The sequence below is a fragment of the Cynocephalus volans genome, chromosome 7, assembly GCF_027409185.1.
Source record: "Cynocephalus volans isolate mCynVol1 chromosome 7, mCynVol1.pri, whole genome shotgun sequence".
NCBI classification, from domain to species: Eukaryota; Metazoa; Chordata; class Mammalia; order Dermoptera; family Cynocephalidae; genus Cynocephalus; species Cynocephalus volans.
The window spans coordinates 146,580,213-146,607,217 of record NC_084466.1 but is presented as its reverse complement, the minus strand read 5'-3'; the positions used below and the strand labels follow the sequence as shown (position 1 = coordinate 146,607,217).

The window sequence follows — 27,005 nt, the reverse complement described above, 5'->3', positions numbered from 1 at the left end:
GGGCATCTCATCTCATCTCCTGGACCATCCAGGGACGCATGGTCTGCCACAGTAAATGCTCATTTCCATAATTATTATTTAGCGTTTGGAGAGTGGTTATTTTATACCCAGTGTTCTTTGTTGTGAGAGGGTCTTCCAGTTCATGCCAATAAAATTTCCATTTACTCTGGACATAACCACAGTGATTAAAAAAAGGCCCATAAATTATTTACTGAAATGGAAGTTCAGCTTACGGTAATAATGCATTAGTTCAGCTGGCCATGAAGCCTGTTACAGGGCAATAAAAGATTTTTTTATTTTCCTCCTTTAAAAATATTTGCCAGTAACCCACACATGACCTTGAGCTGATCAATTTTCAAAGATGACATTGCAGGGAGGGCATATAAGGAGAAAAAGAGAGAGAGATTTTTCCCACATAGGCTGATTTTAGGTAATTGTCAGCAACTACCTGTCATCTCACAGCCAGCAGGAGGAAATAAATGAAAATAGATATATTTCATTTTTTAAATCGTAAGGACCAGACCTTAAAAGTCCTCTGAAATTGGGTGTTTATTCGATAGACACATAAATCTGAAAGCTAGCAAGAAGGACTATTTGGAGAAGCTGGTGTGTCGCTATTGTTAAGGCCACTGGTCACATTTTACATGAGTCTGGAGCTTCGTAGAATAACGTCAGCCCAATGGTTCTGTCTTCATCTTTAAAAATGTTGTATTTATGGAGCAGGATCGATTTTATGTATCTCAGAAAGTCTATGATTCTGCTCACGGCCATTTGCTGACTAATGTCTCCAGCAGAGAAGAGCAACAGGCAGGTTCATGAATTATGGCTCTCCTTGAGGTTCTCTTATCAAGACTACTTTTTATTTTGAGAACGTCTGCTTTGATTAAAGCCATTAGAGCCAGGAGCAAATAAAAATGTGTCTGAATTATGCATGTCTTGCATTTTATAGCAGGAACTCAGATGAAGCCTACATTTTAATTTTTATACCACTAAGGCAAGTGATGAGGATTAAACTAACAAGTGGAAGTAGGTCCTTCTCAACCACCTGGTTTGGGGTTCTAAAAAAATCCTGTGACAGGAAACTTGTTGGTCGAGTAATACTTTTGTTGATTTGTCCTCTACATTGCTGCAAAAATATTTACATTTATTTATAAACCCCTCTTTGCTGCAAAAATTATTTAAAAAGTGACTTGGTTGAAGAATGTGTTAGAGGTGGGGGTTTCCAGGTTTAAGAGTGAACCTACAAACACCCGTTATCAACTTGCTTTTATATTCAGTAAACTAAAAAGATTACACACTAACTATACAAGACTGTCATGTCATTGAATTAGCTAAAACTAATAACAAAGGATACCTGAGGATTAGTTTCTGTTTGTTTATTAGAAAGCTTTAGGTCCCTTCCCTCTCAGCATAACCATAGTTTTGTGGCCGATGTGCTGTATTCTTGAAATGGTCCATATTCTTCTGATTCTGTGATGTGAAATCATCGAATCCCTCTGCATTATGGGATTTCAGTGTAATTTATTGCTTGAAATGGAAGTTACTTTGGATGGTTTTTATTTAATCTACTTGGAACAGTGGAATACGTATTTCTTAAAACTCCCAGCTTCTTCAGCTCTGCCCTTGACCATATTTTCTGGTAAAGGATTTTCTTTTCATTTCTCTTTTACCAATCTTCCTTCCTCACCTCCACAGGTGGGTCTGAATTTTCTTTTCTTTGGCTTCCTTTCTTTCTTCCAAGTCTGTGTTCATGTCGAGCTTTTGCCTTCGCCCTTCGCTTCTGTTCCCGGTGTGCCCATGTCAACCTGTGTGTGCTGAACTGGAATGTCAGGTAGGTGGGAGTAGTCCTGGGGTAGATGTTACTCTGTTAGCTTCACAGAAGAAATGTAAACAGGGCCACAATGAATGGCATTTGGTATTTTTTATGGTGGACAATGGCCACAGTATACATGATGTCCAGGACACGCAGCATATTCCTTGTACATATAGACATTCCATATATCAGCTCTCTCCTGTGTCTATTAGTTTATATCTGTCAATATCCATAGATTGATAATATTCCACTGACCCTTTTGTGTTTATTCCTAATCATTTACCTATTGAGTGAAAGATCACAAGCCTTGTTGGGACTGTGAGCAAACCAGGCTTAAACTTCCCACACCCCTCAGGGGATAAGGTAGGCCCACATTCTTTTCCCCAATAATTTTTGAGCACCACTTCAACATTCTAAATAGTGAAGTAAAGAAATATTAGCTTGAGAACAATGTGTCACTACAGGCTGTGTATATTCCCACGATGGATTGATGGACATTAACTGGTAAATTAGCTTTGATTAGATGTTTGTAGATATATAGATGTGGGTATGCATGATATGCAAATATCTATGAAAATGTTGCTCCTCCATACCTTCTTTGCAGATTGGTTTTAAGTCATCTCACAATGTAGCTGAATTTTAATTTCTGATGGAGAAATCCATGAGGCTCAACTGCCCCTAGGCCTGGCTGAGTGATCAGCAAGTCAAATGATTTGTTTCCTGCTGTTTCAGATGGAGCAGGGGAGGGGAGAATTAAAAAAATCCTTAGTTCTTGCCCTCAAAGTATTCTGGAGTCCCCTGGGAGCCCAAGGCATGTGTTCAGCGTGTGGCCCAGCCCATGCTATTTTGCAAGCCAGTGGGTCGACGTAGGATATACTCTGAGAAGGGCTGAGTGATGGGATAATTAGAACCAAGCAGCAGCGGGGTGGATGGTTTGTCTGTGGATAATAGCTTGTTTGCTAATTGCCAACACCAGATTTTCTGGGCAATTAGACATTTGGTTTCTTCCAAGACCTTCTGTGCAAATGTGGACACATGGCCGCAGGCCTTCCAGGTAGCAGGTGGAGAGAGGGTGGCTCCTGGTGCTGGATGGCATATCTCTGCAGGCTGCCCAAGGGGCTGTGGGCAGCGCAGGTCTCTCGCCAACAGGTGGAAGGACCATTTGTCTGGGCCCCCTGGTGGAGAGGCAGTGTTCCCCCTGCTTTCGTGGAGGGGCATGCCCTTGTGCTGGGAGATTAGCAGAGATGGTGGAGTTTAGCAGACTGATCTAGGAGCTGGGCTTATTTCTCCTTTCTCTTTTCAAGAGCACTGGGCCAGGGCTGCTAATAGGAATCAGAAATAGCTTCCCCTCCAGCTGAGCAAGTTGATTTTTCTTAATTATGTTTTTTATTGTGATAAAGTATATATAACTTAAAATTTGCTATTTTAATCATTTTTAAGTGTCTAATTCGGTAGCATGAATTATTATTCACAATATTGTGCAACCATCACCGCTATTTCCAAAACTTTTTATCACCCCAAACAGAAACTGTACCTATTAAGCAATAATTTCTCTTTCTCCTTCTCTTCGGCCCCTGGCAACCTCTAATCTGCTTTCTGTCCCTGAATGTGCCTATTCTGGATATTTCATACAAGTGGAATTATACAATATTTGTCTTTTTGTGTCCAGTTTATTTCACTTAGCATAATGTTTTCTAGGTTCACCCATGTGGCAGCACATATAAGAATGTCATTCCTTTTGACTGCTGAATACTATTCTATTGTATGGATATACCACCTTTTGTTTATCCATTCATCTGTTGATGGACACTTGGGTTATTTCCACATTTTGGTTATTGTGAATAATGCTGCAGTGAACATTCACACACAGGTATCTCTGAGTCCTGTTTCCAGTCCTTTTGGGTGAATACTGGGGAGTGGAATTGCTGGATCATGTGGTAATTCCATATTTGACTTTTTGAGGAACTGCCAAACTGTTTCCTCAGCAGATGCACCATTTTACATTCCCACTAGCAATGCACAGGGGTCCCAATTTTGTCACATCTTTGCAACACTTGTTATTTTCCTTTTTTTTTTTTTCCTAACTGATAGCCATCCTTGAGGATTCAAGTGGTATCTCATTGTGGTTTTGATTTGCATTTTTCTAGGGACTAATGATGTTGAGCATCTTTTCTTGTGCTTATTGGCCATTTGCACATCTTCTTTGAGGCAATATCTATTCAAGTCCTTTGCCCAGGAAGCTGGTTTTTTGCTCTGTAATGACCTGGCCTGGCTCTGCACCTCTCTCACAAAGGCTGAAATTAAGCCTTACCAGGAGAAAGGCCTTGAGCTTGCAGAGGGGGAGGAGGCTGTGCAGACTTGAGGCTTCATGTTCACTCTCTGATGATTCACTTCATTCCCTCAGCTTGTTTGGAACCTACTGGAATGATGCTGTTTGAGTTCTCACCAAGAAGAAAAAAAATCAGCAAGGGCTTGGATTAACCCAAAGTGATGGAGCTGACGAGGCTCATGGAGCAACTCCTCCTGCTCCTCTAGAAGCAGACAGGCCTTTCTCAGATACCTCAAAGCCTCTGGGTTTCCTTGTCCACAAGTATTGTTTTAGAAAATTACACATTTTTTTTCTACCAGGTATTTCTGTGTACTAAATGAAGCAGTATATTGCCTGGTGTTTGAACGGGCCCAGCATGTGGGCTTCGTCCCTGCAGTGGGAGCACGTGGTCCTTGCTTAGCTGCTCTGAGGCCTGCAATCCTGGGCAGCAGGCAGGGGGAGCACCGTGGAGCTTTCCAGCACTGACCAGGGAGAGTGTGACTTCTTCTCGGGGGCCCATTCGCAGGGTAGAGCCACTGGCTTTGGGAAGGCTTCAGAACAAATGTCTGTGCCTGAATAATTGCCCAAGCAGCAGGGCTGTGGACAAGACGGTGTTCGTGCTGCTTTGCAGTCGGCCTTTCTCCCGTTTGACCTGTGTCCCTGGTGGGGCCCCATCTGCAGGGGCCAGAATGCTAATCTAGGTGCCTTTTCTCTGTGGTTTTTCTTATTGAATGTCAAAAACTTTCAGTATCTCCCAAGAGAGATGAGTTTGCCATGCTCTGGTGGAGGGAGGGAGAAGGTGACACATCCACTGGGCAAGATGCGCTTTCTGGAGGTTACGCTCATGTCCTGTATTCCTAGGATAGGGGCTGTAAGTCTTTGGGGGAAGTGTCTCTCACCCGTTTAGCTATGGATACTCTTCGAAGAAAATGCACCCAAAAATGTGCACATAATCGCAGGTGGCTACAGGTTCCACTGGTCCATCATGGAGCCCAGGTCAAGAGTTGGCTCTACAGAGGTCACAGCCAGGAGCTGAGGCTTTTGGGGACTGAGCAGCATCTTTTGCTTAGCAGGGGTTGGGTGGCACACAGTGAGGGGCCTGGTGGTCACTAGGAGAAAAGGAGCAGCTCATTGAGTCAGGTTCTAAATACTGAATACAAGGGAGTGCTGGAATGGCTGTCCCCACCTTTCTGTCTGGGCTTAGAGACTGTCCACGGCAGTAGTGCCCGGAGGAGCCACGCAGCCCATCTTTCTGCTCCCTGGTCAGCCCGAGCCACTTCTAAGGCATGGACTTTGTCTTTCCTTTCAGAAACGGCCCCCACCTCTGCCTATTCATCTCCAGCTCGGAGTCTTGGGGACACGGGAATAACGCCTCTGTCCCCTTCCCATATTGTGGTAAGAAATGTGTGTGTGTGGGGTGGGGGGTGGGGGGCACTGGCTACCTTTGCTTTCTGGGTCTGATCTCAGTTCAGGCTGCTGGGTAGCCCATCAAGTTTAAAAGGAGATTAAATTGACTTGGCCCCAGACACATGAGCCCTCCTAGGCCCCTTCCCCGCTCTGGCCTGCAAAGGCTGTCTGTGGTGTGGCTAGTGCTATGGAGTCCTGGAACCAGGTGGGTAATGTAGCAGGCAGGGTGTGAGCAGCCCTTTAAAGACTCAGGGCTTGGAGATTGCGAGGCATTTTCTCGGAAGGAGCAGCCATTTCTGGCCAGTGAACAGGTGAAATGCAGTCACTATGCAGACCACGGTTAACTGCCCTGTCCAGACGCTTGTGCCTGTGTAATTGCTTCTGAACGGTCTGCCTGGGAGAGGACACCCAAGCAGGAATCCACTTGCAGTGAGGGGGGCTGGGGACTGGCCTGTTGCTAGCACCCTGCCATGCACTGGCAGAAAGAGATTCTGGGCAGCTGTTCAAAGGGGCTCACACATAGCCAATTGGAATAAAGTCCCTGGAGGAAGGGTGGCTTTGCAGCAGCTGCTGAGATCCATGAAGAGGGCCGCACTGAGAAGTGCTTTGGAGCCACCGCTAGGCAGGGGGGTCAATAGGTCCTGGTTTCCTGGAACTGTCCTGGTTTTACGCTGGAAGTCCTACGTCCTGGGAACTCCCTCAGTTTCGGGCAAAGTGGGAGGGTTGGTCACCTATGGCTGGGTCCTGTGGTTTACAAACCGTGCACCCTGAGGGTTCCTTGTAAGAGCTGCAGGGCGTGCGGGGATGGAGACAGTCTGAGGAGAGGCCTGATGGGTGGCGTTCCCATGCCCTGCTTTAACCAATGCATGCCAAATCCAAAGTTTGTTCGTTTTATAATTTGGAGTCCTGGGGAGTTAAAAGACAGTCTACACTGCTTTAAAAAAAAAAAAAAAGTTTGGAAACCTGGAATGACCTGACCAAGTGCCTTGACAGATGAGGAAAGGCATTGGGCCCTTAAGGAACAGGACTCACCCGCTGGTGTGGCAAGATCAGACAGGGTCCTGGCAGAAAACATTGGCACAGATGGAGTGGTCACCTGGGAGGGACAAAGGGTACAGCTAGCAAAGCACTCTGGGCTGTGGCTGGAGATCTGCACAGTGACGTGGAGGGCGGTGGGAGGAAGATTGTGTCTGCTCAGGGAGGTACGAGCCTCCGACCCCGATGGTAGAATTTCCGGAATAAGCCCCGCATGCACAGCTGATAGAGGGAGATAGGCAAGCTGCAGGCAGGTGCCCTTGCCCACCCAGCTGGCCTGGCCCTCCACTCAGGGGGTGCCTCCACTTCTTCATGAGCCACTCGGGGCTGAGACTGGCCTGCCATCTTCCCAGGCCTCGCCATGTGGCCGACTTCAGCCAGAACGTGGAATGTCATTCTCTCTGCTGTGAGTGCACAGCTGAGCAGGATGGAACCACCCCGGGTGTCTTCCTGAAAGCCAGGCTTGGCTGTCCCCCGCTCCCCCCAGTGCCTCACTGTCTATCTGCAGAATGATGCCGACCCGAACATCTCGGAACAGCAGACATTTCTCGTGGTGGTGGCCATCGACTTTGGAACCACGTCCAGTGGCTACGCCTACAGCTTCACCAAGGAGCCGGAATGCATCCATGTGATGAGGTGAGGGCTGTGGGCAGGAGGGACAGGTGGCTGCTGCCAGTCACTGCACCTGTGGAGATGCAGGGAGGGATCAGTCAATGAGCAGGTGAATGGCACTTGGGAGGAGGACCCTGGATTCTGGGTCAGCTTGTCTCAAAATCAAGGTGCCACTTTGGGCAAGCCATTTCTGACCTCTGGACTCCAGGTTCCCAGTCCATAGAAGCGAAGCGTTGGTTTAATTCTGATTGAGTTGGTCTGGGGAGCGGTCTGGGCAGTGTGTTTGAAGCCTGGCCCAGGTGATTCCAGCATGTGGCCTGGGTGATAGGTGCAGACCTATAGATTGTAGTGGAAGTGATCCACGTGCTGGCTCGGCCACTTACTGTGTGATGTTAGGCAATTGCCAAACCTGTTAAACTTTAGTTTCCTAATCTGTGAAATGGGGATAGGGACAGAACCTGCCTCACAGGGTGTGTGCAAATTAAATGAGATTTCCTATTAAGTGCTTAGCACATAGTAAAATGTAAGCAAGGAAGGTGCTAGTTCTTCCCAGTTTAGAGAATTCATAGGTTGACAGTACCAGAGGCAGAAAGCACCAGGCCTGAGAGGAAGCAGGGTGGGGTGGATCTCAGCCCAGTGACCCTGAGGTGAAGTAGCTCTGGGTCTCCTTGGACGCTCCCTGCCAGATGCTCCCACCCCTCCCCAGTGCACACAGCAGCCCCGCAGGCCCTTGTGTCTGCCCAGACATAGGATCCAGTGTCCACGAGGACTCAGATCTGTGCTGGCACCAATGTGGGCTCTTCCAGTCTTGACCCATGACCTTTCTGCAGAGTCTGCAGCGCCTCAAAGCTTTGAGAACCTGAGATTTATCACCCCAATTTTCTAATTTGAAGGGGGATGGCTTAACTGAGTAATTGTGGAATTTAGTTATTGCTCCCAGAGTAAGATTTTAGGTGTTTTATAAGGTGCTGTGTAAAACACAGGTCATGATAAAAGTGACCCCCAACCCAATCTTGGTTTAGGCCCTGGCTTTCCTATTGAAAACCAGATGTGGTTCAGCCTGAGGCTGTTATAAGAGTGTTATCTCATCAGGAAATAATGAAGAGCCGGTCCTATTAGTGGACCTGCTGACCCCAGAGCCTCGGTGTTCATGTGCCACCAGGATTCTACCCGTTAGCCAGAGTGACCTGACAACTGACCCCAGTGGAGAAAAACCTGCCATTAGGAGCTAGAGTCAATGTTTGTGTTTATGCGCTTCTACGCAGTTGTTCTAAGAAACCTTATTTCCACAAAATAGTCACGCAGCAAAAATAAAAAAGAAAGAGTGGAAGTAACTTTGAACTTGCTCGGGAGGAATACTTAGGAAGCATCACCATAGTTCTGGGCCCCTAGAGGCGTTATCTTAGTTACCATAGAGATTTTGGAGGGAGGTTGGTTCTATTGGAATTTTATTTCAATCAGAACATGTTAACATAACCATGATACAGACTGACAAAGTTATGAATGAGAAAGTTTAATTTTTTGTATTTAAATAGAAACGAAGGAATAAAAATTTGAAGGGAAAAGGCTCATGGGGTCATTATCCACCAAAAATCTCACTGTTAATAGTCATGACAGGTGTGCTTGTGAGAGGCTCTGTGTGGGGCTGCTGCCTGGCACAGGGACTGTCCCTGTGTGTCCATGCAGTCACCTTGGGGACTTTGGCTCCCAGGGTAGGAGCTGCATCCTGATGCAGCTCGACTGGGAAACTGGCCGGGGACAATTCCAGACCCATTTGAGCGGCAAGTCCCAGTGGGGGCTGGTGCTCCATCTGGACTGTGGTGGTCCTACTGATGCTTAATGAGCTCAGCTGGGAGGGCGGCCACCTCCCCAGGGGCAAGGGAGGGCGGCTCATTTCCCTCCTACGCTGTGTCTCCACCTGAGGTCACACGGCTAGCGGCCAGCTGGGGCCAGCCCCAGAGCCAGGCCTGGCCTCTTGGCAGCGTGGGCTTCCCACCTGCCCTCCCCACCCTGCTTCCCTTTCTCCTCCCTTTCTTTCTATCCCAGAGAAGGAAGAGAAGCTTCCCCGGCCCTGTTCCACCGCATCTGTGTGTCTGCCTTTCTGTCTGTCCCCATCGCTCCCTCCTCTGACTCCTCCCTAGTGTACAGTGTGCAGGATGTGGACCTTTCCCCCTTGCTGTTCCCCTCAGCACTCCATCCTATCGTGTCGCTGTGGCCGTAACCGCTGTGTGGAGGTGCCCTGGTCTGTTTCCTGCCAGGACCTCATCCGTGAACTCCAGGCTTGCATTCCCCACCCCCTTCCACAGGAGTTCAATGCCAGCACGTCCAGCTGCAGCTCCCACCATCCCCTCCAGCCTCCTCCTTGGCCAGGGCTTAGCTCTGAGACTGGTACTTTCTCCTTTAGGCCCCCAAACCTAGAAGTTTCGGGTGCCTGGGTTCCTGCCCACCACCATGGCAGTTGTCCTGTTCTCCCTCTGGAACTGCTCGGCACCCTCCATCCCCACCTCTCTCTTTCTATGGCTCTCTCACCTCTGCTGCCAGGCTAGCCTGACCTCGTCTTCAGCCCTGTGGCTTCCTGTCCCCCTTCCGTGAGTCCAGTTTGCTCACAGCTCTGATTCTGTCATGCCCCTGCTCTGAGACCTTTAGTGGCTCCCCATTATTCATGGATGAAATCTCTAAGTCCTCATGTTTCTCACCCTTCCCATTTACACAATCACTCTTCCCATTTACACACTCTTTCTCTAACCAGCTCAGTCACTTAGCATTCCCCATGCACGCCTCCGCTTGCCCGCCTCTGAGCAGCCTGGAGTGTCCTTCTCTCCCTTGCGATCCAGTTGTCTGTCCTTCACTTCCACAAGTCTCCCCCGAGTCCTGCATTCTCCTCTCTGCTCCACCAGCTGGCACCTCTGCCTTCTGTGCCCCCTCCGGCCATTTCCCTGGGCTGCTCATTTCCATCTGATAAGAAAAAAGATGGATAAGATATTTTTTATACCCTGCCTTGTTTTACAGAGGACTCAAGCCAGCTATCTATCTGCTGTTGAGTGCTCGCAAATTAAAAACAAACAAGCAAACAATACATTACCTACCAGACTGTGGGTTATGTGCAGGCAGAAACGTGAATGTTTTGCTTCTGTGTCACCAGCTAGATGTGGCTCCCAGTAGATGTCCATAAACAATGAATGAGAGGATAAAGGCAGACCTTGTTACCGGGCAAGAACTTGGCAGCTACCTACCTTATTTGTCTTTTTAACAAGTTGTGTCTCTAGTCGCTACTCAACCAGCTGAACCAAAGTGCATCTGAGCCCCCACATCTATAACAGTCATGCATACAGTAGGTGCTCACATCTGTGCTGCCTGAACTAGGAGTTTGAATGAAGGTCCCATAACCTTTGCCTTCCCTTGGTGGCAGACGATGGGAAGGAGGCGACCCTGGTGTGTCCAATCAGAAGACGCCAACCACCATCTTGTTGACTCCCGAGAGGAAATTCCACAGCTTTGGGTATGCCGCCAGGGACTTTTACCACGACCTGGATCCCAGCGAGGCCAAGCAGTGGCTGTACCTGGAGAAGTTCAAGATGAAGCTGCACACCACTGGGGTGAGTGAGCCTCTCTCCCGGCCCCAGTCCTCCACATTGGAGAGCTGAGCTTCCTCCAGCCTTGCGGTGGTGGTGGTGGTGGGGGGGTGTGTGTCTTTCCAATCCAAGGACCCTCAAGTTTCTCCCAAGCAGAAATTAATGTTCATTTATCATGATTTTAGAAACAACCTGGAGCACACAACACTTTTATGGAATACATGGGGCTTTCTGATGTACATGTGGGCAGGGAGCTATTCAGAATATTTAGCCACCTGTTTGTTTTGGAAAGTGACCAATTAGAGTGGCTATAGCAGGGGTATAGGGTGTTAGGGGCCCCCTGCCATGCCAGGAGTCCCCCCTTCAGTTGCCGGGTTGTTGGGAGATCCGAGGATCCTGAAGAAACAACTTGGGGGCCAGGGGCATTTGGGGGGCTCAGAGCAGTGGCTAACCAGTTTGGAAGTAACAACCAGTAAGAACTGGCACATCAACGCTCTGTGTGGCGGAGGGGGAGCTCAGGACATCAAGTGCCCAATAACTGTTGGCGCAACTCCCAGAGCAATGGCCTCAGGTCTGCTCTGAGCAAGCCAGTGTTCTGTAAGATGTGTAATCCAAATAGGCATTGTGACCCCCACCCTGAACCTTTATAGAAAAGGTCGGGACATAGGATAGAATTTTTTCAATTTAAGTATTTTATCTCATAAATTTTCCTTAATACTCGGTACTTTGGGAGACAGGGTGGTGATAATGTTTAAGACCACAGACTCTGGGCCAGGTGGCCTGGGCTTAAATCCTGCCTCTAATACCTCGAGAAACTTAATTGCAGCTACTTAACCTCCCTGCGCCTTGTTTCGCCTTATTTGTAAAGCAGAGACAATGACAGTGCCTTCCTCACGGGGCTGTTATAAGGATTAAAGGAATCAAAATACATAGAGCTCTTAGAGCCATGCCTGATACATGGTAAATTCTAGTAAATTGCTAGTGCCAAGTATAATTGCATTCATTTGTCTGCTGATAGTCTGTGCAGATGACGAAACAAATGTTAATGGGAAACTCAGCAGCCAGCACCTTGGCCCCCAAGGCTCATCAGGGTGGTCATCTCTCTAGGACGCAGACCAACTTCTGCTAGAATCCTTCCCGTTTCTCCTGATGGGATTCGATGCTGAGTATCAGGATTGTACAGGTGGAGCCACAGGAATTTTTTCCATTTAATTTTTTCAATTTAGAGCCTGTGGCTTCCTGGTGCCCGACCACCTTTCTGAGCCTGGGAGCCACTGCCCAAAATCTGGGGTATCTTTGCTGAGCACCAGGAGTGGGAAGTGCTGGTTGGAAGGGGTGAGCATGTGCAGATAGGCCAGGACAGGACCATGGGCTGCACAAGGCCAGTTTAGTAACTCAATGCTCTTTCTCACACCGAAGGCAAAACCTAATTACGCTGCCTAGATCAATTCAGAGGCCCCACTGATTTTTTTTTTCCTGGCAGTAATGAGCTTATTGGTTTGAGGAGACCTGGGAGCTTCCTCCTGATTGTTTCTTCTGCGCTCTGCCCATTTCCACCCCATGGGGACTTTGGTCATCATTTTTTAATGACCTCTTTCCACCCAGCATCTGGGCTCTACAGAGCATCCTCCATCCAAGGACTACGCTGAGCAGCTGCTTGAGCTTCTGGTGGAGAAAGAGAGGCAGTGATGCTGGGCTCCTAGCAGAATAGACAGGGCGAGCCTTAAAATAGGAGCTCTGCTATTTTGGTGCCTTGGTTGGCAGCTTGTCGGGGAATGAAAGCTTTGTGTCTGTTTAGCATCATGTACCGCAGTGAGTTGGCAGGATCTAAGCCTCCATCAGGGGACTCCCAAGGGTGACCATGAGTGTCCATGTGTGGAAATAGTATGTAAATTGCATCGAGTGGTGCCTGCTGCCTACTTTCCCCTCGTGGGCTCTGCTTTTTCCCTAAAACCTCTGCTCCCAGAGGGTCCAGGAGAGAGAGAGAGAAAGAGAGGGAAGGAGGGGATGGGGAAGGCAGGGCCTGGAGGGAACAGACAGAGCCTCCTATGCAGCAGGGGACAATACTGCCAGGCCTGTGTTGGGGGATGTGCCATCCTAGTCTGCCTCCTCAAACATGGGGAAACACAAATACTGCTCACCGGGATTCCCCAGATCTCCAGGCAGCAGTCCCCAAAGCCAGAAGGCATGTTTTTCCTTTGTTGTCTTCTTACTAGTTTGTTCCTCTTCCCCTACCAGGACCTCACCATGGATACAGACCTGATGGCAGCAAATGGCAAGAAAGTCAAAGCCCTTGAAATCTTTGCTTATGCCCTGCAGTACTTTAAGGAGCAGGCACTGAAGGTAGGACTGATGGCCAGTCAGTGGTGTGTTAGGCGGTGACACACGAGCCAGCTCTATCTCCAGGGTTGCTGCACCTGCTAGCTAGGAGAGGAGGTACAGCCTTTAGGGAAAGAGCATGGGCTTTGCAGTCAGAAGGGCATGATGCACCCTCAGACACTGCTGGTGGGAAGGTACAGTGCTGCTGCCGCTTTGGAAAACAGTCTGGCGGTTCCTCAAAAGGTTAAACATAGAGTTGCCATATGACCCAACAATTCCATTCCTAGCTATATGCCTAAGAGAAATGAAAACATACATCCACAGAAACACTTGTATGCATGAATGTTCATAGCAGTGGTATTCATAATTATGACAAAGTAGAAACAACCCACATGTCCATTTACTGATGAACAGATAAACAAAATGTGGCATATCCATACAGTGGAATATTATTCAGCCATAAACAGGAATTAAATACTGATACGTACGTACTACAACGTGGAAGACCCTTGAAAACAACATATGAAGCAAAAGAAGCCAGATGCAAAAAGCCACATATTGTATGACTCCATTTGTATGAAATGTCCAGAACTGACAAATCCATAGAGACAGAAAGGAGATTAGTGGTGCCAGGGCTGGGAGGAGTGGGAATCAGGAGTGACTGCTAAAGGGAATGAGTTTCTTTTGGAGATGACGAAGTTAGATAGTGGGGTGGGTTGGACAATCTTGTGACTACACTAAAACCCACTGAATTGTACACTTTAAAAGGGTGAATTTTATGATATGTGAATTATTTTGCAGTAGAAAAAACAGAGACAGGAGATACATTTAGCATTTGTGCGATCTCGGGCAAGGTACTTAATCTCTCTGATACCCACTTCTAAGCTGAAGAGTGGAGCAGGTAACCATACCTTGTGGGTTGCATGATATTAAATGAAATATTGGACATGAAGTGCCTCCCTCGGGACCTGATGTATAGTAAACCCTTGGTAAACGGTGGCTGCTATTTCTCCTACTCTATGCCCACACCAGACCCTATGGAGGAAGCTGGTAGGGTAAGTACCCTTGGATTGTAAAGGTACTTGTGACCATGATGGCTCAGGATGCCACAAACTGCTAATTTTGGAGTGAAATATGGCTGTCTACTCAGGGTCTCCTCTTAAAGGCATTGCAATGAGTGGGTGTATATCAGATGATTAAAGAGTCCTGATGTACTGAGCTTTATCCAAAAAGAAGTGGGAACTTCAAATGCATTTGTATGATATGGTCACTAGAAGAAATTTAGTGAATTCTAGAAATAAGGTCAGAGAGACTCAAGGAAGAAGTGAGAATATGATACTACTTTCGTCCATTCAAGTACCTTTTTTGTTTGTTTTTTTGAGTACCTTTTGTGTACCAGATCCTACACAAGTTGCAGCAGTGTAGAGATCAGCACAGCATACAGCAGTGTGTGGTCAGGGTTGCAAGGGGGTAACTCTGGGTGTTGGTGGAGGCAGAGACACTGTCCAGTGGGGAGCGTCAGGGAAGGCTCCCTGCAGGAAGTGGGCTGGGGCGAGGTTTCACGGCAGCAACTGGAGGGTGGGTACTTGAAGCTGATGGAATGGCACAAGGGGACTGGAAGCGTAGCAAACAGCTCCAGGAAGCAAGCAGCTGGGAGTGGAAAATGGGCATGGCTGGAGGAGAGAGCCAGAACACTGAGCTCAGGATGAGACTGTGCAGAGCCGTGAATGCCAAGCTAAGGAACTTCTTCCTGGGCAAGAAGTTCTTGGGGCCATCAAAGGATTTCTGGTAGGGGAATGACATGGTCATGGGGTAGTGTCAGAGTGTCTTAGTCTGTTGTGCTGCTATAACAGAATACCACAGACTGGGTAATTTATAAAGAATAGAAATTTGTGTCTCATGGTTCTGGAGTCTGGGAAGTCCAAGATCAAAATGCTGGCAGGTTTGGTGTCTGGTGAGGGCTTGTTCTCTGCTACCAAGATGGAGCCTTGAATGCTGCATCCTCTGGAGGGGATGAATGCTGTGTCCTCACGTGTCAGAAAGAGAGCAAACTCACTCCCATAAGCCTTTTTTATACTGGCATTAATTCATTCATGAGGCAGATCTCTCATGACCTAAATAGCTCCCATTAGGCCCCACCTCCCTGCACTGCTGCATTGGGGATTAAGTTTCCAACACATGCATTTTGGAGACATGGTCAGACCATAGCATGGGGGAGGGAGACTCCAGGGGTCCTAAGAACCTGCAGGGTTGGGGGAGCCAGGTGGAAGCAGCTGACTCAAGTCCTGAAGAAGGTGCATGAGGCTCTGAACATGGTGGGGTCATTCAGGGAACATGACAACCAAGAAGCTGGGGGGCTGAGGATGGGAAGGAGTGGGTCCTGGGAAGAAATGATCCCACCAGAAAGGGGAAGGAGAGGGAGGGGCATGGGAGGGGGAAGGGGGCTGGTTTGTGTTCAGGATGGTGGTGACCAGCCCAAGGCCTGCTTGGAACTGGAAAAGGGGAGAGCCCATCATTCCAGGTCGCAGAAAAGCAGAGGGCAGGAGCACACAGGTGGCCCTGCGTCAGCCAGAAGATCAAAGATGGCAGAGGGACGGGGCTCAGTGCTGTGGCCCAGGCACCATGTGAGGTGTGTCTGTGGGTGTCAAGGCAAGTCTGAGAGCACGTGAAGGAACGGAGAGAGGCAGAGTGCTCAGGAGCCCCTGGGTGAGGAAGAGGAGCCATGGGGACCCAGGGGAAAATTTAGGACTTGAGAAAGTCTGTGACGTTGGCTTGTGTTTCAAGTTTGCCAGGAGGAAAGGAGCGTGGTGGTTGGTTGTGAACTCCTCAGCTCAGCCAGAGGCTCTAGGGAAGTTTCCGGCACCTGCCTTTTCAGAGGTAGCTGCTTCTCCCAGCAGGAACATGCCCTGAATAGGTTCCATAAGAAAAAGCTGTTTGGGGAGATGTATAGGAACCGGCCCTTCACAAGGGGCTGGCTGGTGTTTTAGGGACCGGTGGATGCAAAGGGAGGAGATTATTACATGCTGAACAGAATAAGCTAAGGTAGACTATCTACGAAAGTGGAGTGTCTGAGAAACACATCAATGAAGCTGTCTGGTCACTCAAGAAAGGATGCCAGGAAAGTGCTCGACACAATGAGATCCTCACTTCATATCAGGTGCCTTTCCTTCCAAGATGTTCTCTACCCACTGGGGAGCAAACTGCTCCTCTAAACTTTCCAGACAATCCAAGGAAGTCATTCGTGTTTTGAGCCCTTTTCCTGTTTGAGGAGTTTAAAACAGCCCGCCGGGTGATCTGCGTTGTGCTCAGAATCCTCTGCACACGTCACACCGCTCACCTGCTTTTTAAATCCCAGTGCAGACCTGCAAGGAAATAAAATATTATGATTGAAAAATGGGTGCTTTATGTTGGACCAAAGCAGATGTGTTTTTAAAAACATGTTTTTAAAAAGTTTACTGAATGTATATTGAACTATACACTTAAAAATGGTCAAGATGATAAATTTTATGGTACGTACATTTTTACCCCAATTGAAAATTTAAAAAAAATTTAAAAGGCAAAAAAAGAAGTTTATTGATCAAAGAGGAAGTTAGTTCCGTGAGAGGGTGGGTCAGATCCAAGACAACTATTTGAAATAATAGGGAAAACGAGACATCATCAGGAAAAAAAATGCAGAGGAGCCTTCATGTGTGTTTAGGTTTGATTTCAGATTTGTCTGGTGAACGTGACATTGGGGGCAGAGGGAAGGAAAGAAGCAACTAGCATTCATCAGAGGTCTTCTTTGGGCCAGGCATTCCATGTGTGTTTTTATTTAATTTCACCTCTGATGCTGTGGGTTAGTTTTATTGTCCCCAGTTTACAGATGGGAATACTGAGTCTGAGAAGTATTGCAGTGACATATTTTGTCTACATGGACCAGATGGAAACCTCTGATGCTTCCACCCTTCCCATTTACCCACATGGGCCCCACTGATGTGGTTTAACCTTAACCAAAAGCTAAGGGCAGCTTGGTTCTTGGTTAGGTCATGTCGTTCATATCCTTCCCATTCTGTCAGGAAAACTTCCCTTCGGTGCTGGACTTGCAGTGAGGTACGTGCCAGTGATGACAGCTATGATGACAGCTGCCCCCAGTTGTTAATCATTACCAATGTGCGCCCAGCACTGTTCTAGATACAAGACCACACCTAACAGTTTAGTTAAGACCTTGGCCTTTAGAGTCAATATAGACCTGGATCTGGGTCAAAATCCAGGCTTTGCCAGCTGTACATTGGTCAAAAAGTACTGAGCAACCTAAGTCTTAGTATTCTCATCTGTAGAAAAGGGGCACAATTCTAATCCCTTCCTAAAAGAATTCTCGAATGGGTAAATAGAGATAAGGTGTGCAAACTGCTTAATAAGGCAGTGACACATGGTAAGTTCTCAGTAAGTTATCAACCCTCTCATCCACCTGTGAGTTGGGTATCATTATACCCATTGTACAGATAAGGAATCTGAGGTCCGAGAGGTTGCCACTTGTCCAAAGTCACATGACTAGGAAGTGGCCAAAAAGATTTCCTCTGATGCACCTCTCTCCTGCTGTAGTCACATTCAGTGAGTGAGAGGAGCTGGAGCTCCCCACTTGCTGAATGTTCAGAAAACAGATGCATGCTCCCTGAAGCTGATACGTTCAGGAGGCTACAGAATAGACACTTCAAGAGTTGGTGGCGAGGCTGGCTGGTTAGCTCACTTGGGAGAGCCTGGTGCTAGTAATTCCAAGGTCTCGGGTTGAGATCCCTACACTGGCCAGCTGCCCCTGCAAAAGTAAAGAGGTGGTGGGAAGCCTGGATTCGCAGTGAAGCCACAGGAGGTGTGTACCCGGGGACCAGCTATGCTGCTGACCTGCTGCATTTATTTTCCATGACTTTAGGAGCTGAGTGACCAGGCGGGTTCAGAGTTCGAGAACTCTGATGTCAGATGGGTCATCACGGTGCCTGCCATCTGGAAACAGCCTGCCAAGCAGTTCATGAGACAAGCTGCCTACCAGGTGAGTGTGGAAAGGGTGGGGGCCGGAGGAGAAGGACTCAAGATGCCCACAGTGGTGACCGTAGCCCCCCCAGCATTCACAGGCCTCCTTAGGAGGCAGTGGATAGGCTCCCATGGCTGGGGGTGGGGGTGGGGCATGGGGAGCAAGTAGCCTTCCCATTCCTTAGCTTCCTCCTGGGGGAGAAATCGGGGGTCAGTCCAGACAGGAGCTGGGCTTGGTTTTCTTTGTGGCTTTATGCATTTCCGAGTTGAATTTCCACTGTAGATTCTCCAGGGCTAGGATTTCAAGCTGGGGTTCGGAGACATTTCTCTATGGGTGAATGGAAGTGAGAACCTTGAGGAAAAGGATTAGGAAACAAGACTATTTGAATAAGACAGGAATAAAGATGAGGACTTTGGCTATGAACTGGCCATTTCAGCTTGGCATGAGGGCTGAAAACTGCATATCTGCAGGGATTAAAGGAAATACGACTGTCTTCTGTGCACTTCACTGTATGAGCCATGCAGAGAGCACTAGGGCACCACAGAGGGGGTGAAGAGGTGGCTGTCACTGCAGGAGGACAGTGATGTGGCCAAGCAGTGTGCCAGCCAATGGCAGGTGTGTGTCACCATGAAGACAGAGTACTCCAGCACTGATGGCCAGCCCAGCCCTCATGGGCACTGGGGTCCCCTTGGTGCCACAGACCCTCATGGCCTCCAGCTCTCACACTGTTTGCAGACAGTGTGTGCCGTGACAGGCATCCATAAGGCTCTGACTTCCTGGCAAGAATGGTTGGCTGTACTGGCCTGCAGTTCTGATCCCTGGGACAGAGCTGGTGCCTGTTGTACCTAAACCGCTGGCTGTATGAAAACCCACCCTTGGGGACTGGGTCAACCCTCTGTGTGCTGAGAGTCAGTTTTATGAGTCTTAAACCTGAGGGCTGGGCTGTGGCAGGTCACCAGGGTATGTCCTCTTGTCCACATCTTGCCTCTCAGGAGACATCCTGCCCACCTTTCCCAGGAGATATAGCTCTGGTGTTGAGTTTGTGGCCATATGTGTGAGCCTTTCTTTAAAAAACACCCACAGAATCAACCCTGGGCCACAGAATATAGTAAAATGGCCACAGGAACCTTAGCGTCATGAATTGTGTTCAGCGCTTGCTCAGGGCTTTACTCCAAGCAGCATGCAGAGTTCAACTTACACACGGTCAAGGGTGGGAGCGCCCCGTCCCCTGACGCTCTCCCCTTCCCTTCCTCTGTGCAGCGTGAGAATCTGGCTCGTGCTGCCAAAAATAGATTTGTTTTTATAGGGATGAAGGAAGAGGGTGGAAGTTCCAGAAAGAGACACGTTCTGTAAAAAGGAAGAGAAAAAATGCACTTTAGCTGTTCACAGAAACCCTGGGCATCATGAAACTTTTTCACAGAGTCACCCTTCAGGCACTGCCCAAAGGTGGGACATTGGGTCACCACTGTCTGTGAAGACACAGCCCTGCGTTCTGAGTTTTTCCCAGGAAGGATATTCAAGATTCACAGTTGTGACTGTCATTTCCCAGCCCACAGGAAGATTTCAGTGACAAACGTTTGACCCGTCAAAGGTCAATTCTTATTTTTAGCCTGAAAAAGAAAGAGGTGCAGTGACTGGTCAGTTTGTCAGGGCTGTGGGACCTTCTGGGAGTGCTCACCAGGCATCCATCTATGGGAAGGGTATTTATTTAATCAGGAGGATATTTGTTTCCTTCTACAATGTGGTGACTGCCACCAACCCTTCCACCCAAAGGGCATCCTATCTGCCTGACTCCAGGCAGAAGAGCTGGATGGAGGCTTATCAGAGGCTTCCTGAGCACAAGTCCAGGGGACAGTCATGTGGGGGCTGAGCTTCAACCTCCCACCTGACAGATGGAGGAGAAAGAGGCCTGGAAGCAGAGCTGTGGGATGATGCTCTGGGAGCATCTGGCATCGTGAGAGGCAGCTCTGAGTTCGGGGCCTTGGCTTGGATGGTCTATGACTCGCTGCCCATGAGGGCTGCAGGGCAGTGTGCACAGACAGTTTCATCTGTGAAACTCCTGAAACATATCTGGTGTCAAGTGCTTTTGAAGAAATGGGTTAAATCTCTATCTTTTATAATTCTCAGACTCGAGACACCTTTAGACCCTTTAAGAGCGTTCAGTGAAAAGATGGCAGCAGAAAGAACAGCTGATCCCTCTTCTGAGGCCTTTAGAAAAGATTGAGAACCAGGAGGTAGTTTCACTGCATCTGGGGGGGTCGTGGGTAGGAAATAGTCCAGTTCATTTCTAAAGGCATTTTGCCTAAAATGTGTAACTCTAGTAGGTTCCAGAAACCTGTTAAATAAGTGATGCTCCCACATGTATGGTGATCTTGTCTAACACGGGGACACAGCTTGCAGTTGCATCCCTTTCTGAACAAGCTGTAGTGAAAAGTAATCACATCTGGAAAAACAAAACTGCCTAACGCCCAGAACTGGTGCAGCTGTAGCTGGTTCGTAGCCCGACGACAGGCCAGCAGAGCACTTAACTAGTCTGGCCATCTTTCTCAGCCGCAGACACAGTCCCTTGGCAGATTTCCCAGGCGACTGCAGGGCAGAGGAGGAGGGCCCGGGAGCGGGGTCGTCGGTGTGAGCACCACTTCCTTGGGCCTCCCTGGAGTGCGCTTTTCTCACCTCCTCTGGGTGGAGCAGGTGATCACAAAGGAGGGCTCCTAAAAGCTGCTATGATGGGGCTCCCACTGCCCCAGATTCTTGGAGGAGTCCAGTGGGGCGGCATGTTCTGAGTTCAGACACTTTGTGTTTGTAGAACCCCCAGGTCACGCCTGTGGAATGCTTGCTTCAAGTTCAGCAGAGACGAGGGCCAGGAAACTACAGAATAGAGGCTGACTGGAGGCAATGGTCCACTCTCTCATTCAGCAGCTCCCTCCTGAGCACCTACTGTGTGCTATGGGGCAGGAAGACCTGGCTGTTGCCCTTAAAATACACACCATCTTGCAGGAGAGGCCAGACATGTCTGCACCATCTGTGTAGTTGGAGACAGGCTATGTTAAGTGCTGCGGGGACCCCAGTGGAGGGAAAGCTCACATCACAGTTTTAACCGTGAGGTGCCAGCTCCAAAGGCAGAGCGAAAGTGTTCTGCTCCAGCTGACCCTGGCCTAATTGCAGCAAACAGACCCACAGGTCTCCTGAGGGCTGCAGGGCCAGAGGACTTCTGTTGAGAGTGACTGCAGGCGTTGGTGCAGAAACAAAGCCTATACTTCCGGGCACTGGGTCCTCCTGCTGAGAGATAAAGACATCTGGGTTTTTGAGAGTCTGGGCGATTCTTTTGCATTTCCTCCTTTTCTTGGAGTCCACAAGCAGATCTAGGCATCCTGGGAGCTGGAATTTGTACAGAGCCAGCTGCCTCCTCTGTCCCTCTCTCCTCAGCTCTCCTTGGTGGCCTCCATAGGAGTTTGCTGGTAGGGACAGAGCCCCTCACTGCCGCTGGGGAACATGATAGTCTGGTTCAAGCAAAGAAGTGTGGTCACTTTGTCCTGGGCCTCCCAGACACTGCCCGGGCCCCTCTCTCACCTCGCCTTTTCCTCACCTCTGGAGTGGGGTCCCCTTTACCTCCGCTCCCCATCTGTATCCTCTCCCAGGTATAGTGGGGAGCCCCTTGTGGAAATGGGTCAAAGACTTTGCTGTGGAGCCGAGGGCAGCACAGCTGGGAAGGGACAAGTGGAAGGCTTCCCCCGAGGGTACAGCCCATGATGCTTGGGGCAGACTCAGGTCAGCCCGAATGTCTTCAGGATATGGAGGCATCCCAGCTGGGGACCATCCTGCTGAACTGTCACCACACACCAGGCATGCTTGGATGGCCTCGAGTCAGATAATTTTACTCAAGACCCTTCCTTCCTCTGCACTTGATTTGATTTTCCATGTAAAGATTTCCCATCTAAGTCAGCTCCTGCTCGGGATCTCAGGAGAGGCATGGGGAGTGAATGACGAGCTTCTGTGCCGCTCTTCTGTCTCCCCTCCCAGCCACCACAGTCATGTCCCAGGACCCTGTTGCTCTTGTTGGCCATGTGGGGGCCTTTCTGCTGCAAATCCCACCTGGTGGAGTGACATCCCATGGGACATGATGATAGTCATGTGGCTTTTGAGTTGGTGGAGTCTTTGCCTTTCTTCCTTCCCACTGAGTCCTGGGGCCCCACTGTAGGGCTCTGCTTCCCTGCCATCCCCTGAGTTTAATTTCTAGACTTTGGAAGAGAATCTTACGCAGAGAGGCCCAGCTGCTTCTCTGTACCAAGTCTGTCCTTCCTCACCCCATTTTGCGGCAGCTGGCCCTGTTCGCTCCTACGCTTCTATGAGGCCCTGGATCTGCAACCTCATAAAAGTGGAAAAATCAACACACAAGCTATCCTTTAGAAGGGGTTCCTCTTGATCTTATTTTGGATTTTTTTTTTTGCTGGGACCCTTGGGATTAAGGCTTAGAGGTTTCACCATTCCTGATGGTACTTCATGTGTGTGACCCATGTCCTCTTTCACTGCGCACTTTGACCTTCAGCTAAGGATTTAACCTTTGTGCTAAGGATGTCTAATGTGACCACGGGAGAAAGTGAAGCTGGGGGAAAGGGAACCTTAAACCACTTGAGTAGGGAGCAGTGGAAAATCTTTGCATGCATCCGAGTCAGTGGCCTGTTGACTGATGTCACATAGGGGCAGACCTAGCCTTTTTGATCTACGGACAGAGCCAATGGGCATAGACACTGCCCACATGGTTGGCATAGCCAAGGGCACCAGGCAATTGGGCAGGGGCTGTTCACTGTGGACAGTGCAGGACACAGGCATGGTTCTCATCTGGCCTGTGAAGTCAATCTTCCAGAAGGGTTTCTACCACTTGTGAGGCATTTGGTACTAGCAAAGTGAGGCATTTTAGTCACCTGCCTGCTGGTAGTGTCTCACTAAGACATAATCAATTAATCAGTTGGGTTTACTTTGGGTGTGGTTACTATGGAGAACTTTCTGACTGCCTGTTGAGGCAGCGTGTCATCTGATACTGTCCTGGAGCAAATGGGTAAAGAGATCGTACCTTTTAACCAGCTCAGGAGGGAGTGTTAGAAGCTCCCCCAGTGACTGTAGTTACTGAGAGCAGGAGAGCTGCAGGTGGATTCGAGAGTGCTGGTCTGCAAGGTACCAGACCTGCGACTGGCTGTCTCTGCCACTTACAGGTTGGATACCTTTGAGCAAGACTGTGCTGGTTTTAGCACAGAAAGTCTCAGGTCCCGGGAAATCCCTCTGTCCTGGGCAAACTGGAACAGTTGGTCACCCTACCTCTCTGGGCCCTGGCTTTTTTCTACATAAAGTGAATGCCTTGAAGATCCTTTGAATTTCTAATATTCTAACCTGAATTCTCCTTCCCTCCTTGCCCAATAATCAATCCTCCTAAGCCCCTTCGCCCATGACTGTGAGCTGGCTCATCCTGGTGGGAGGTTACTTGTGCATGTGTGATGTTAGGAGACCTCCTGTCCCTGGTCTACAAGAAGAATCCACTGAACCTCAAGGGTCTGGTGTAGAACTGGGGGACTTCCTCAAAAGTGGGTGTGGGACGAAGGCAGCACCCTGAGATCCCCTAAGAAATGGCAACAAAGACAGCAAGCACAGTTGTGACAGGGACCAAGTGTGCTTCTGTCTTCCATCCTGCTGGCAACCAAGGAAACGCTGCATGTCTGGAGAGCTTCCCCAAGCAAGTGAGACCTCCTGCTCCAGCTCCAGGCCATGGGAGGTGGGCAGAGACCTGGGTCAAGGCCAAGCCAGGCTCATTTCTCTGAGCATCCTCAGAAGGGTTGCTCCCCGGGCCTCCTGGGCTGGAGGAGGAGCCCTTCTTAAGGCCTGGAGGAGCTGTGACTGGGACAGGTCAGATGTCACAGGGCAGAAGCATTTCTACCTACTGCAGGTCGAGGTCCCAAATGTTTGCAGTTAGAAGCCACAGATGGGAACTTGGGGACCGAGTTAGTAAAGGGATATTTACTATTATGTGTAATATATATGTATAATAAAAACTATTGAAGGGATAACGACTTTGAATAAGATACCTTGCCAGCTGACTTTCAATCCACACTATAGAAAACGAAGGATGATGTGGGATTCCAGGAGGGGCTTCCTCCTGCAGCCGCTGCTCATGTGTCACTCCCAGCAGGCAATAGCGGGAACCGTCCCAGAGCTCTGGAGATAAGAGGTCAGATTCATGGAGAGCAGAACCAAATGCTTGCCTAGCTGAGCTCTGGCAATGTCCTGTTTGTTTCAGAGGTCACCAATGGGTGGGCTTTGCTCCCTCTCGCTCAGACCATGGAGCCCATTGTAACTGGAAACAGATCATCTACCTTCTATCCTCTGATGGTTTTCAAAGCTTTGGGACCTTCACTACTCTGTCCCTCCACCTCTTGCATGTAGAACCCCATCTGCACCCCACAGTCCATACTCTCCCTGACTCCCTCCAAGCAAGCCCCAAGTGCAAGAGGCCCCGTGGCCAGAGAGCCTTGCATTTCCTGAGGGTGCTTGTGCATTTCCTTTGACCACTATACAGTTTGGGTACCTGGATGGGGCCTTGTACCCAGTGCCACCTGATGTCAAGCTCTGCAGAGGCCTATGTAGGGAATGTCCCCAAAAAGCAGAGCACTAGTGTCCCTTCCTTGGGGGTGTCAGCCCAGGCTGGGTGTCCTTTGAGTGGCCTGTCCAGGGAGTTGGGTCCCAGCTTCTGCTTCTGTCTTCCAGGCGGGCCTGGTTTCCCCTGAGAACTCGGAGCAGCTCCTCATTGCCCTGGAGCCCGAGGCGGCCTCCATCTACTGCCGGAAGCTGCGGCTACACCAGATGATCGAGCTGAGCAGCAAGGCGGTGGTCAATGGGTACAGCGGCAGTGACACAGTAGGAGCTGGGTTTGCACAGGGTACCTCTGCTCTCTCTCTCCCCTCCCTCCTGCTCTCTCCCACTCTGACTCCTGGGTGTTTCCCTGCCTCTGACGTTTTTAAAGGCACTTAGTGCTGTGATGAAGAATCGAGATACTCCAGGAGGAGGTTGGCTGTAAACACCTCCATGCTCAGCCCCCCTACCTGGCCCCTCCAAGGACCCCATAAACTAAGCAGTGGTTACCCTGGTTTATCACCCACCAAGTGTAGGGGGCAGAGGGGCTTTTCTCCAAGCACCTGAAGGATGCCTGAGAGCAGTTCTTGGCCTTGCGTTTTACTAGGCTCTTAATCTTTCTTGTCTGTCAACTGATTCTTAATCTAATCCCATTTGCCTGTTATTAATACCTCCATCAAGACTGTTGATTTATTGCTGACTCACTGACCGGGCCACTTCATGTGTGATGAGCTCATTATATGTCTTAGCTGAGAGTCTGAAATATAGACGAAATGGACTGACTTTTCCTGACCCGGGTGATGCTCATTTAGTTGTGGGGAGGTGCACCTGCTTAGGGAGGAGACCCAGGATGGGTATTTTAAGGAGCTTTTTCTCTTTAATAGTTACTTGCATGCAAGTTGGTCACTGTCTTGGTCTCTAGAACTGTTTTCCTGGGTTTCTAGGGCTTTGGGGGTCTGTCCAGGGCTACAGAGTTTGCAGACAAGCTAGGTCAGGGTTGAAGTACCCACGTGAGGCTGGGCACTGATCGGGATCGCTGCTGGGGGTGGGGGCGTGCTGTGCACCAGCTCTGAGCTCTGCTTTGTTCCCAGATGAGGGCTAGAGGCAGAAACTCACCCCCAGGTTGCCCTAGAAGGCCCCATGAGAGGGAAACATCAGTGAGGATTGTCACTGAGTTGTCCCCTCACAAACTTGTTCCCAGGTTTTCCTTGGTCCCCACACCTGAAGCCCATCTCTGTGCTCTCTGAAGCACTGGGCCCAGACTCACCCAGAGCAGATGCACATTTCTGTCCAGATGGTACTGGGCTGTCTTCTGCTCCTTTTCACAGAGGCAACTCTGCCCCAGAGGCCACCTCTCTGCATTTTAATCCCAGGATTTAGGAGTCTGTGAACCTTAGCCATAAGGCAGTGGCAAAGGTTCACTTGTCATCAGGCTGCTGCCTCCTCCTGCCAGTGGCTGTGTTAGTGCCTGAGATGTGATTTACCCGGAATGAGTGGAAACAGGCTTCCCTCCAAATCTGGGGGCTGGACTTGCCCTTTTCTGGCAAAGCTCAGCCTCTCTTGGCAATGCTCAGCCTCTCCTCGCATGCCAAGGCTGTCGTTACTCTTATATAGCAAATGCGTTAACATTTTAAATACTCAGGACCAGGTATTTATTAGTTTCCTTCTTCATTGTTTTCATTGGAAAAAAGAGGGAAGACTGGGCTTTTTTCTTACAAGGTGATTCTTAGTTCATAAACAGAAATTCATGTCAGAATTAGCCAATTGTAGCATAGCTCTTAATACTTTATAAGTGTAACACTCACATTTTAGGGGGAAACCTTTTTTCAATGACGACCTTCTCCGGGAGCTCAGCTTTGGGGTTCCTTTCCTTTATTTATTTTTATAATTTTTTAAAAAGATGACCGGTAAGGGGATCTTAACTCTTGACTTGGTGTTGTCAGCACCACGCTCACCCAGTGAGCTAACCAGCCATCCCTATATAGGATCTGAATCCGTGGCCTTGGTGTTATCAGCACCGCACTCTGCCAAGTGAGCCACAGTCCGGCCCCTAGGGTTTCTCTTTCCTTTAACATGTCATATCTACCCCACACTGCTCTGTGTCTATGTCCTGTGGCTTGTGGAATTAGCTGCTGTCCCCCTGTGCTCAGAGGGTCTTTTGATTTTAAAAATCCTCAAGTCATTGGCCACCACCCCTCCTAGGGGCAGTGAAGCAGCACCACTGAGAACGTCTCTCCCAGAAGGGGGTGGGCGCGGTCGGGGGCAGCCAGGCCGAGGGCTTACGTCATCAGGAGCCCCTGAGCTGCTTGCCCCAGG

At 49.2% G+C, this 27,005-nt stretch overlaps 1 protein-coding gene across 1 annotated transcript in view; it reads left to right on the top strand.

Annotated features, from left to right (window-relative positions):
- Window positions 1-27,005, top strand: part of HSPA12A (heat shock protein family A (Hsp70) member 12A) — a 62,903-nt gene that overhangs the window by 27,417 nt on the left and 8,481 nt on the right. The window contains exons 2-7 of the mRNA XM_063102800.1: window positions 5,431-5,516; window positions 7,072-7,199; window positions 10,585-10,771; window positions 12,986-13,090; window positions 17,973-18,089; window positions 24,825-24,996. Of these exons, the coding sequence (XP_062958870.1) occupies window positions 5,431-5,516; window positions 7,072-7,199; window positions 10,585-10,771; window positions 12,986-13,090; window positions 17,973-18,089; window positions 24,825-24,996 (795 nt within the window). The remainder of the gene's footprint in view (window positions 1-5,430; window positions 5,517-7,071; window positions 7,200-10,584; window positions 10,772-12,985; window positions 13,091-17,972; window positions 18,090-24,824; window positions 24,997-27,005) is intronic.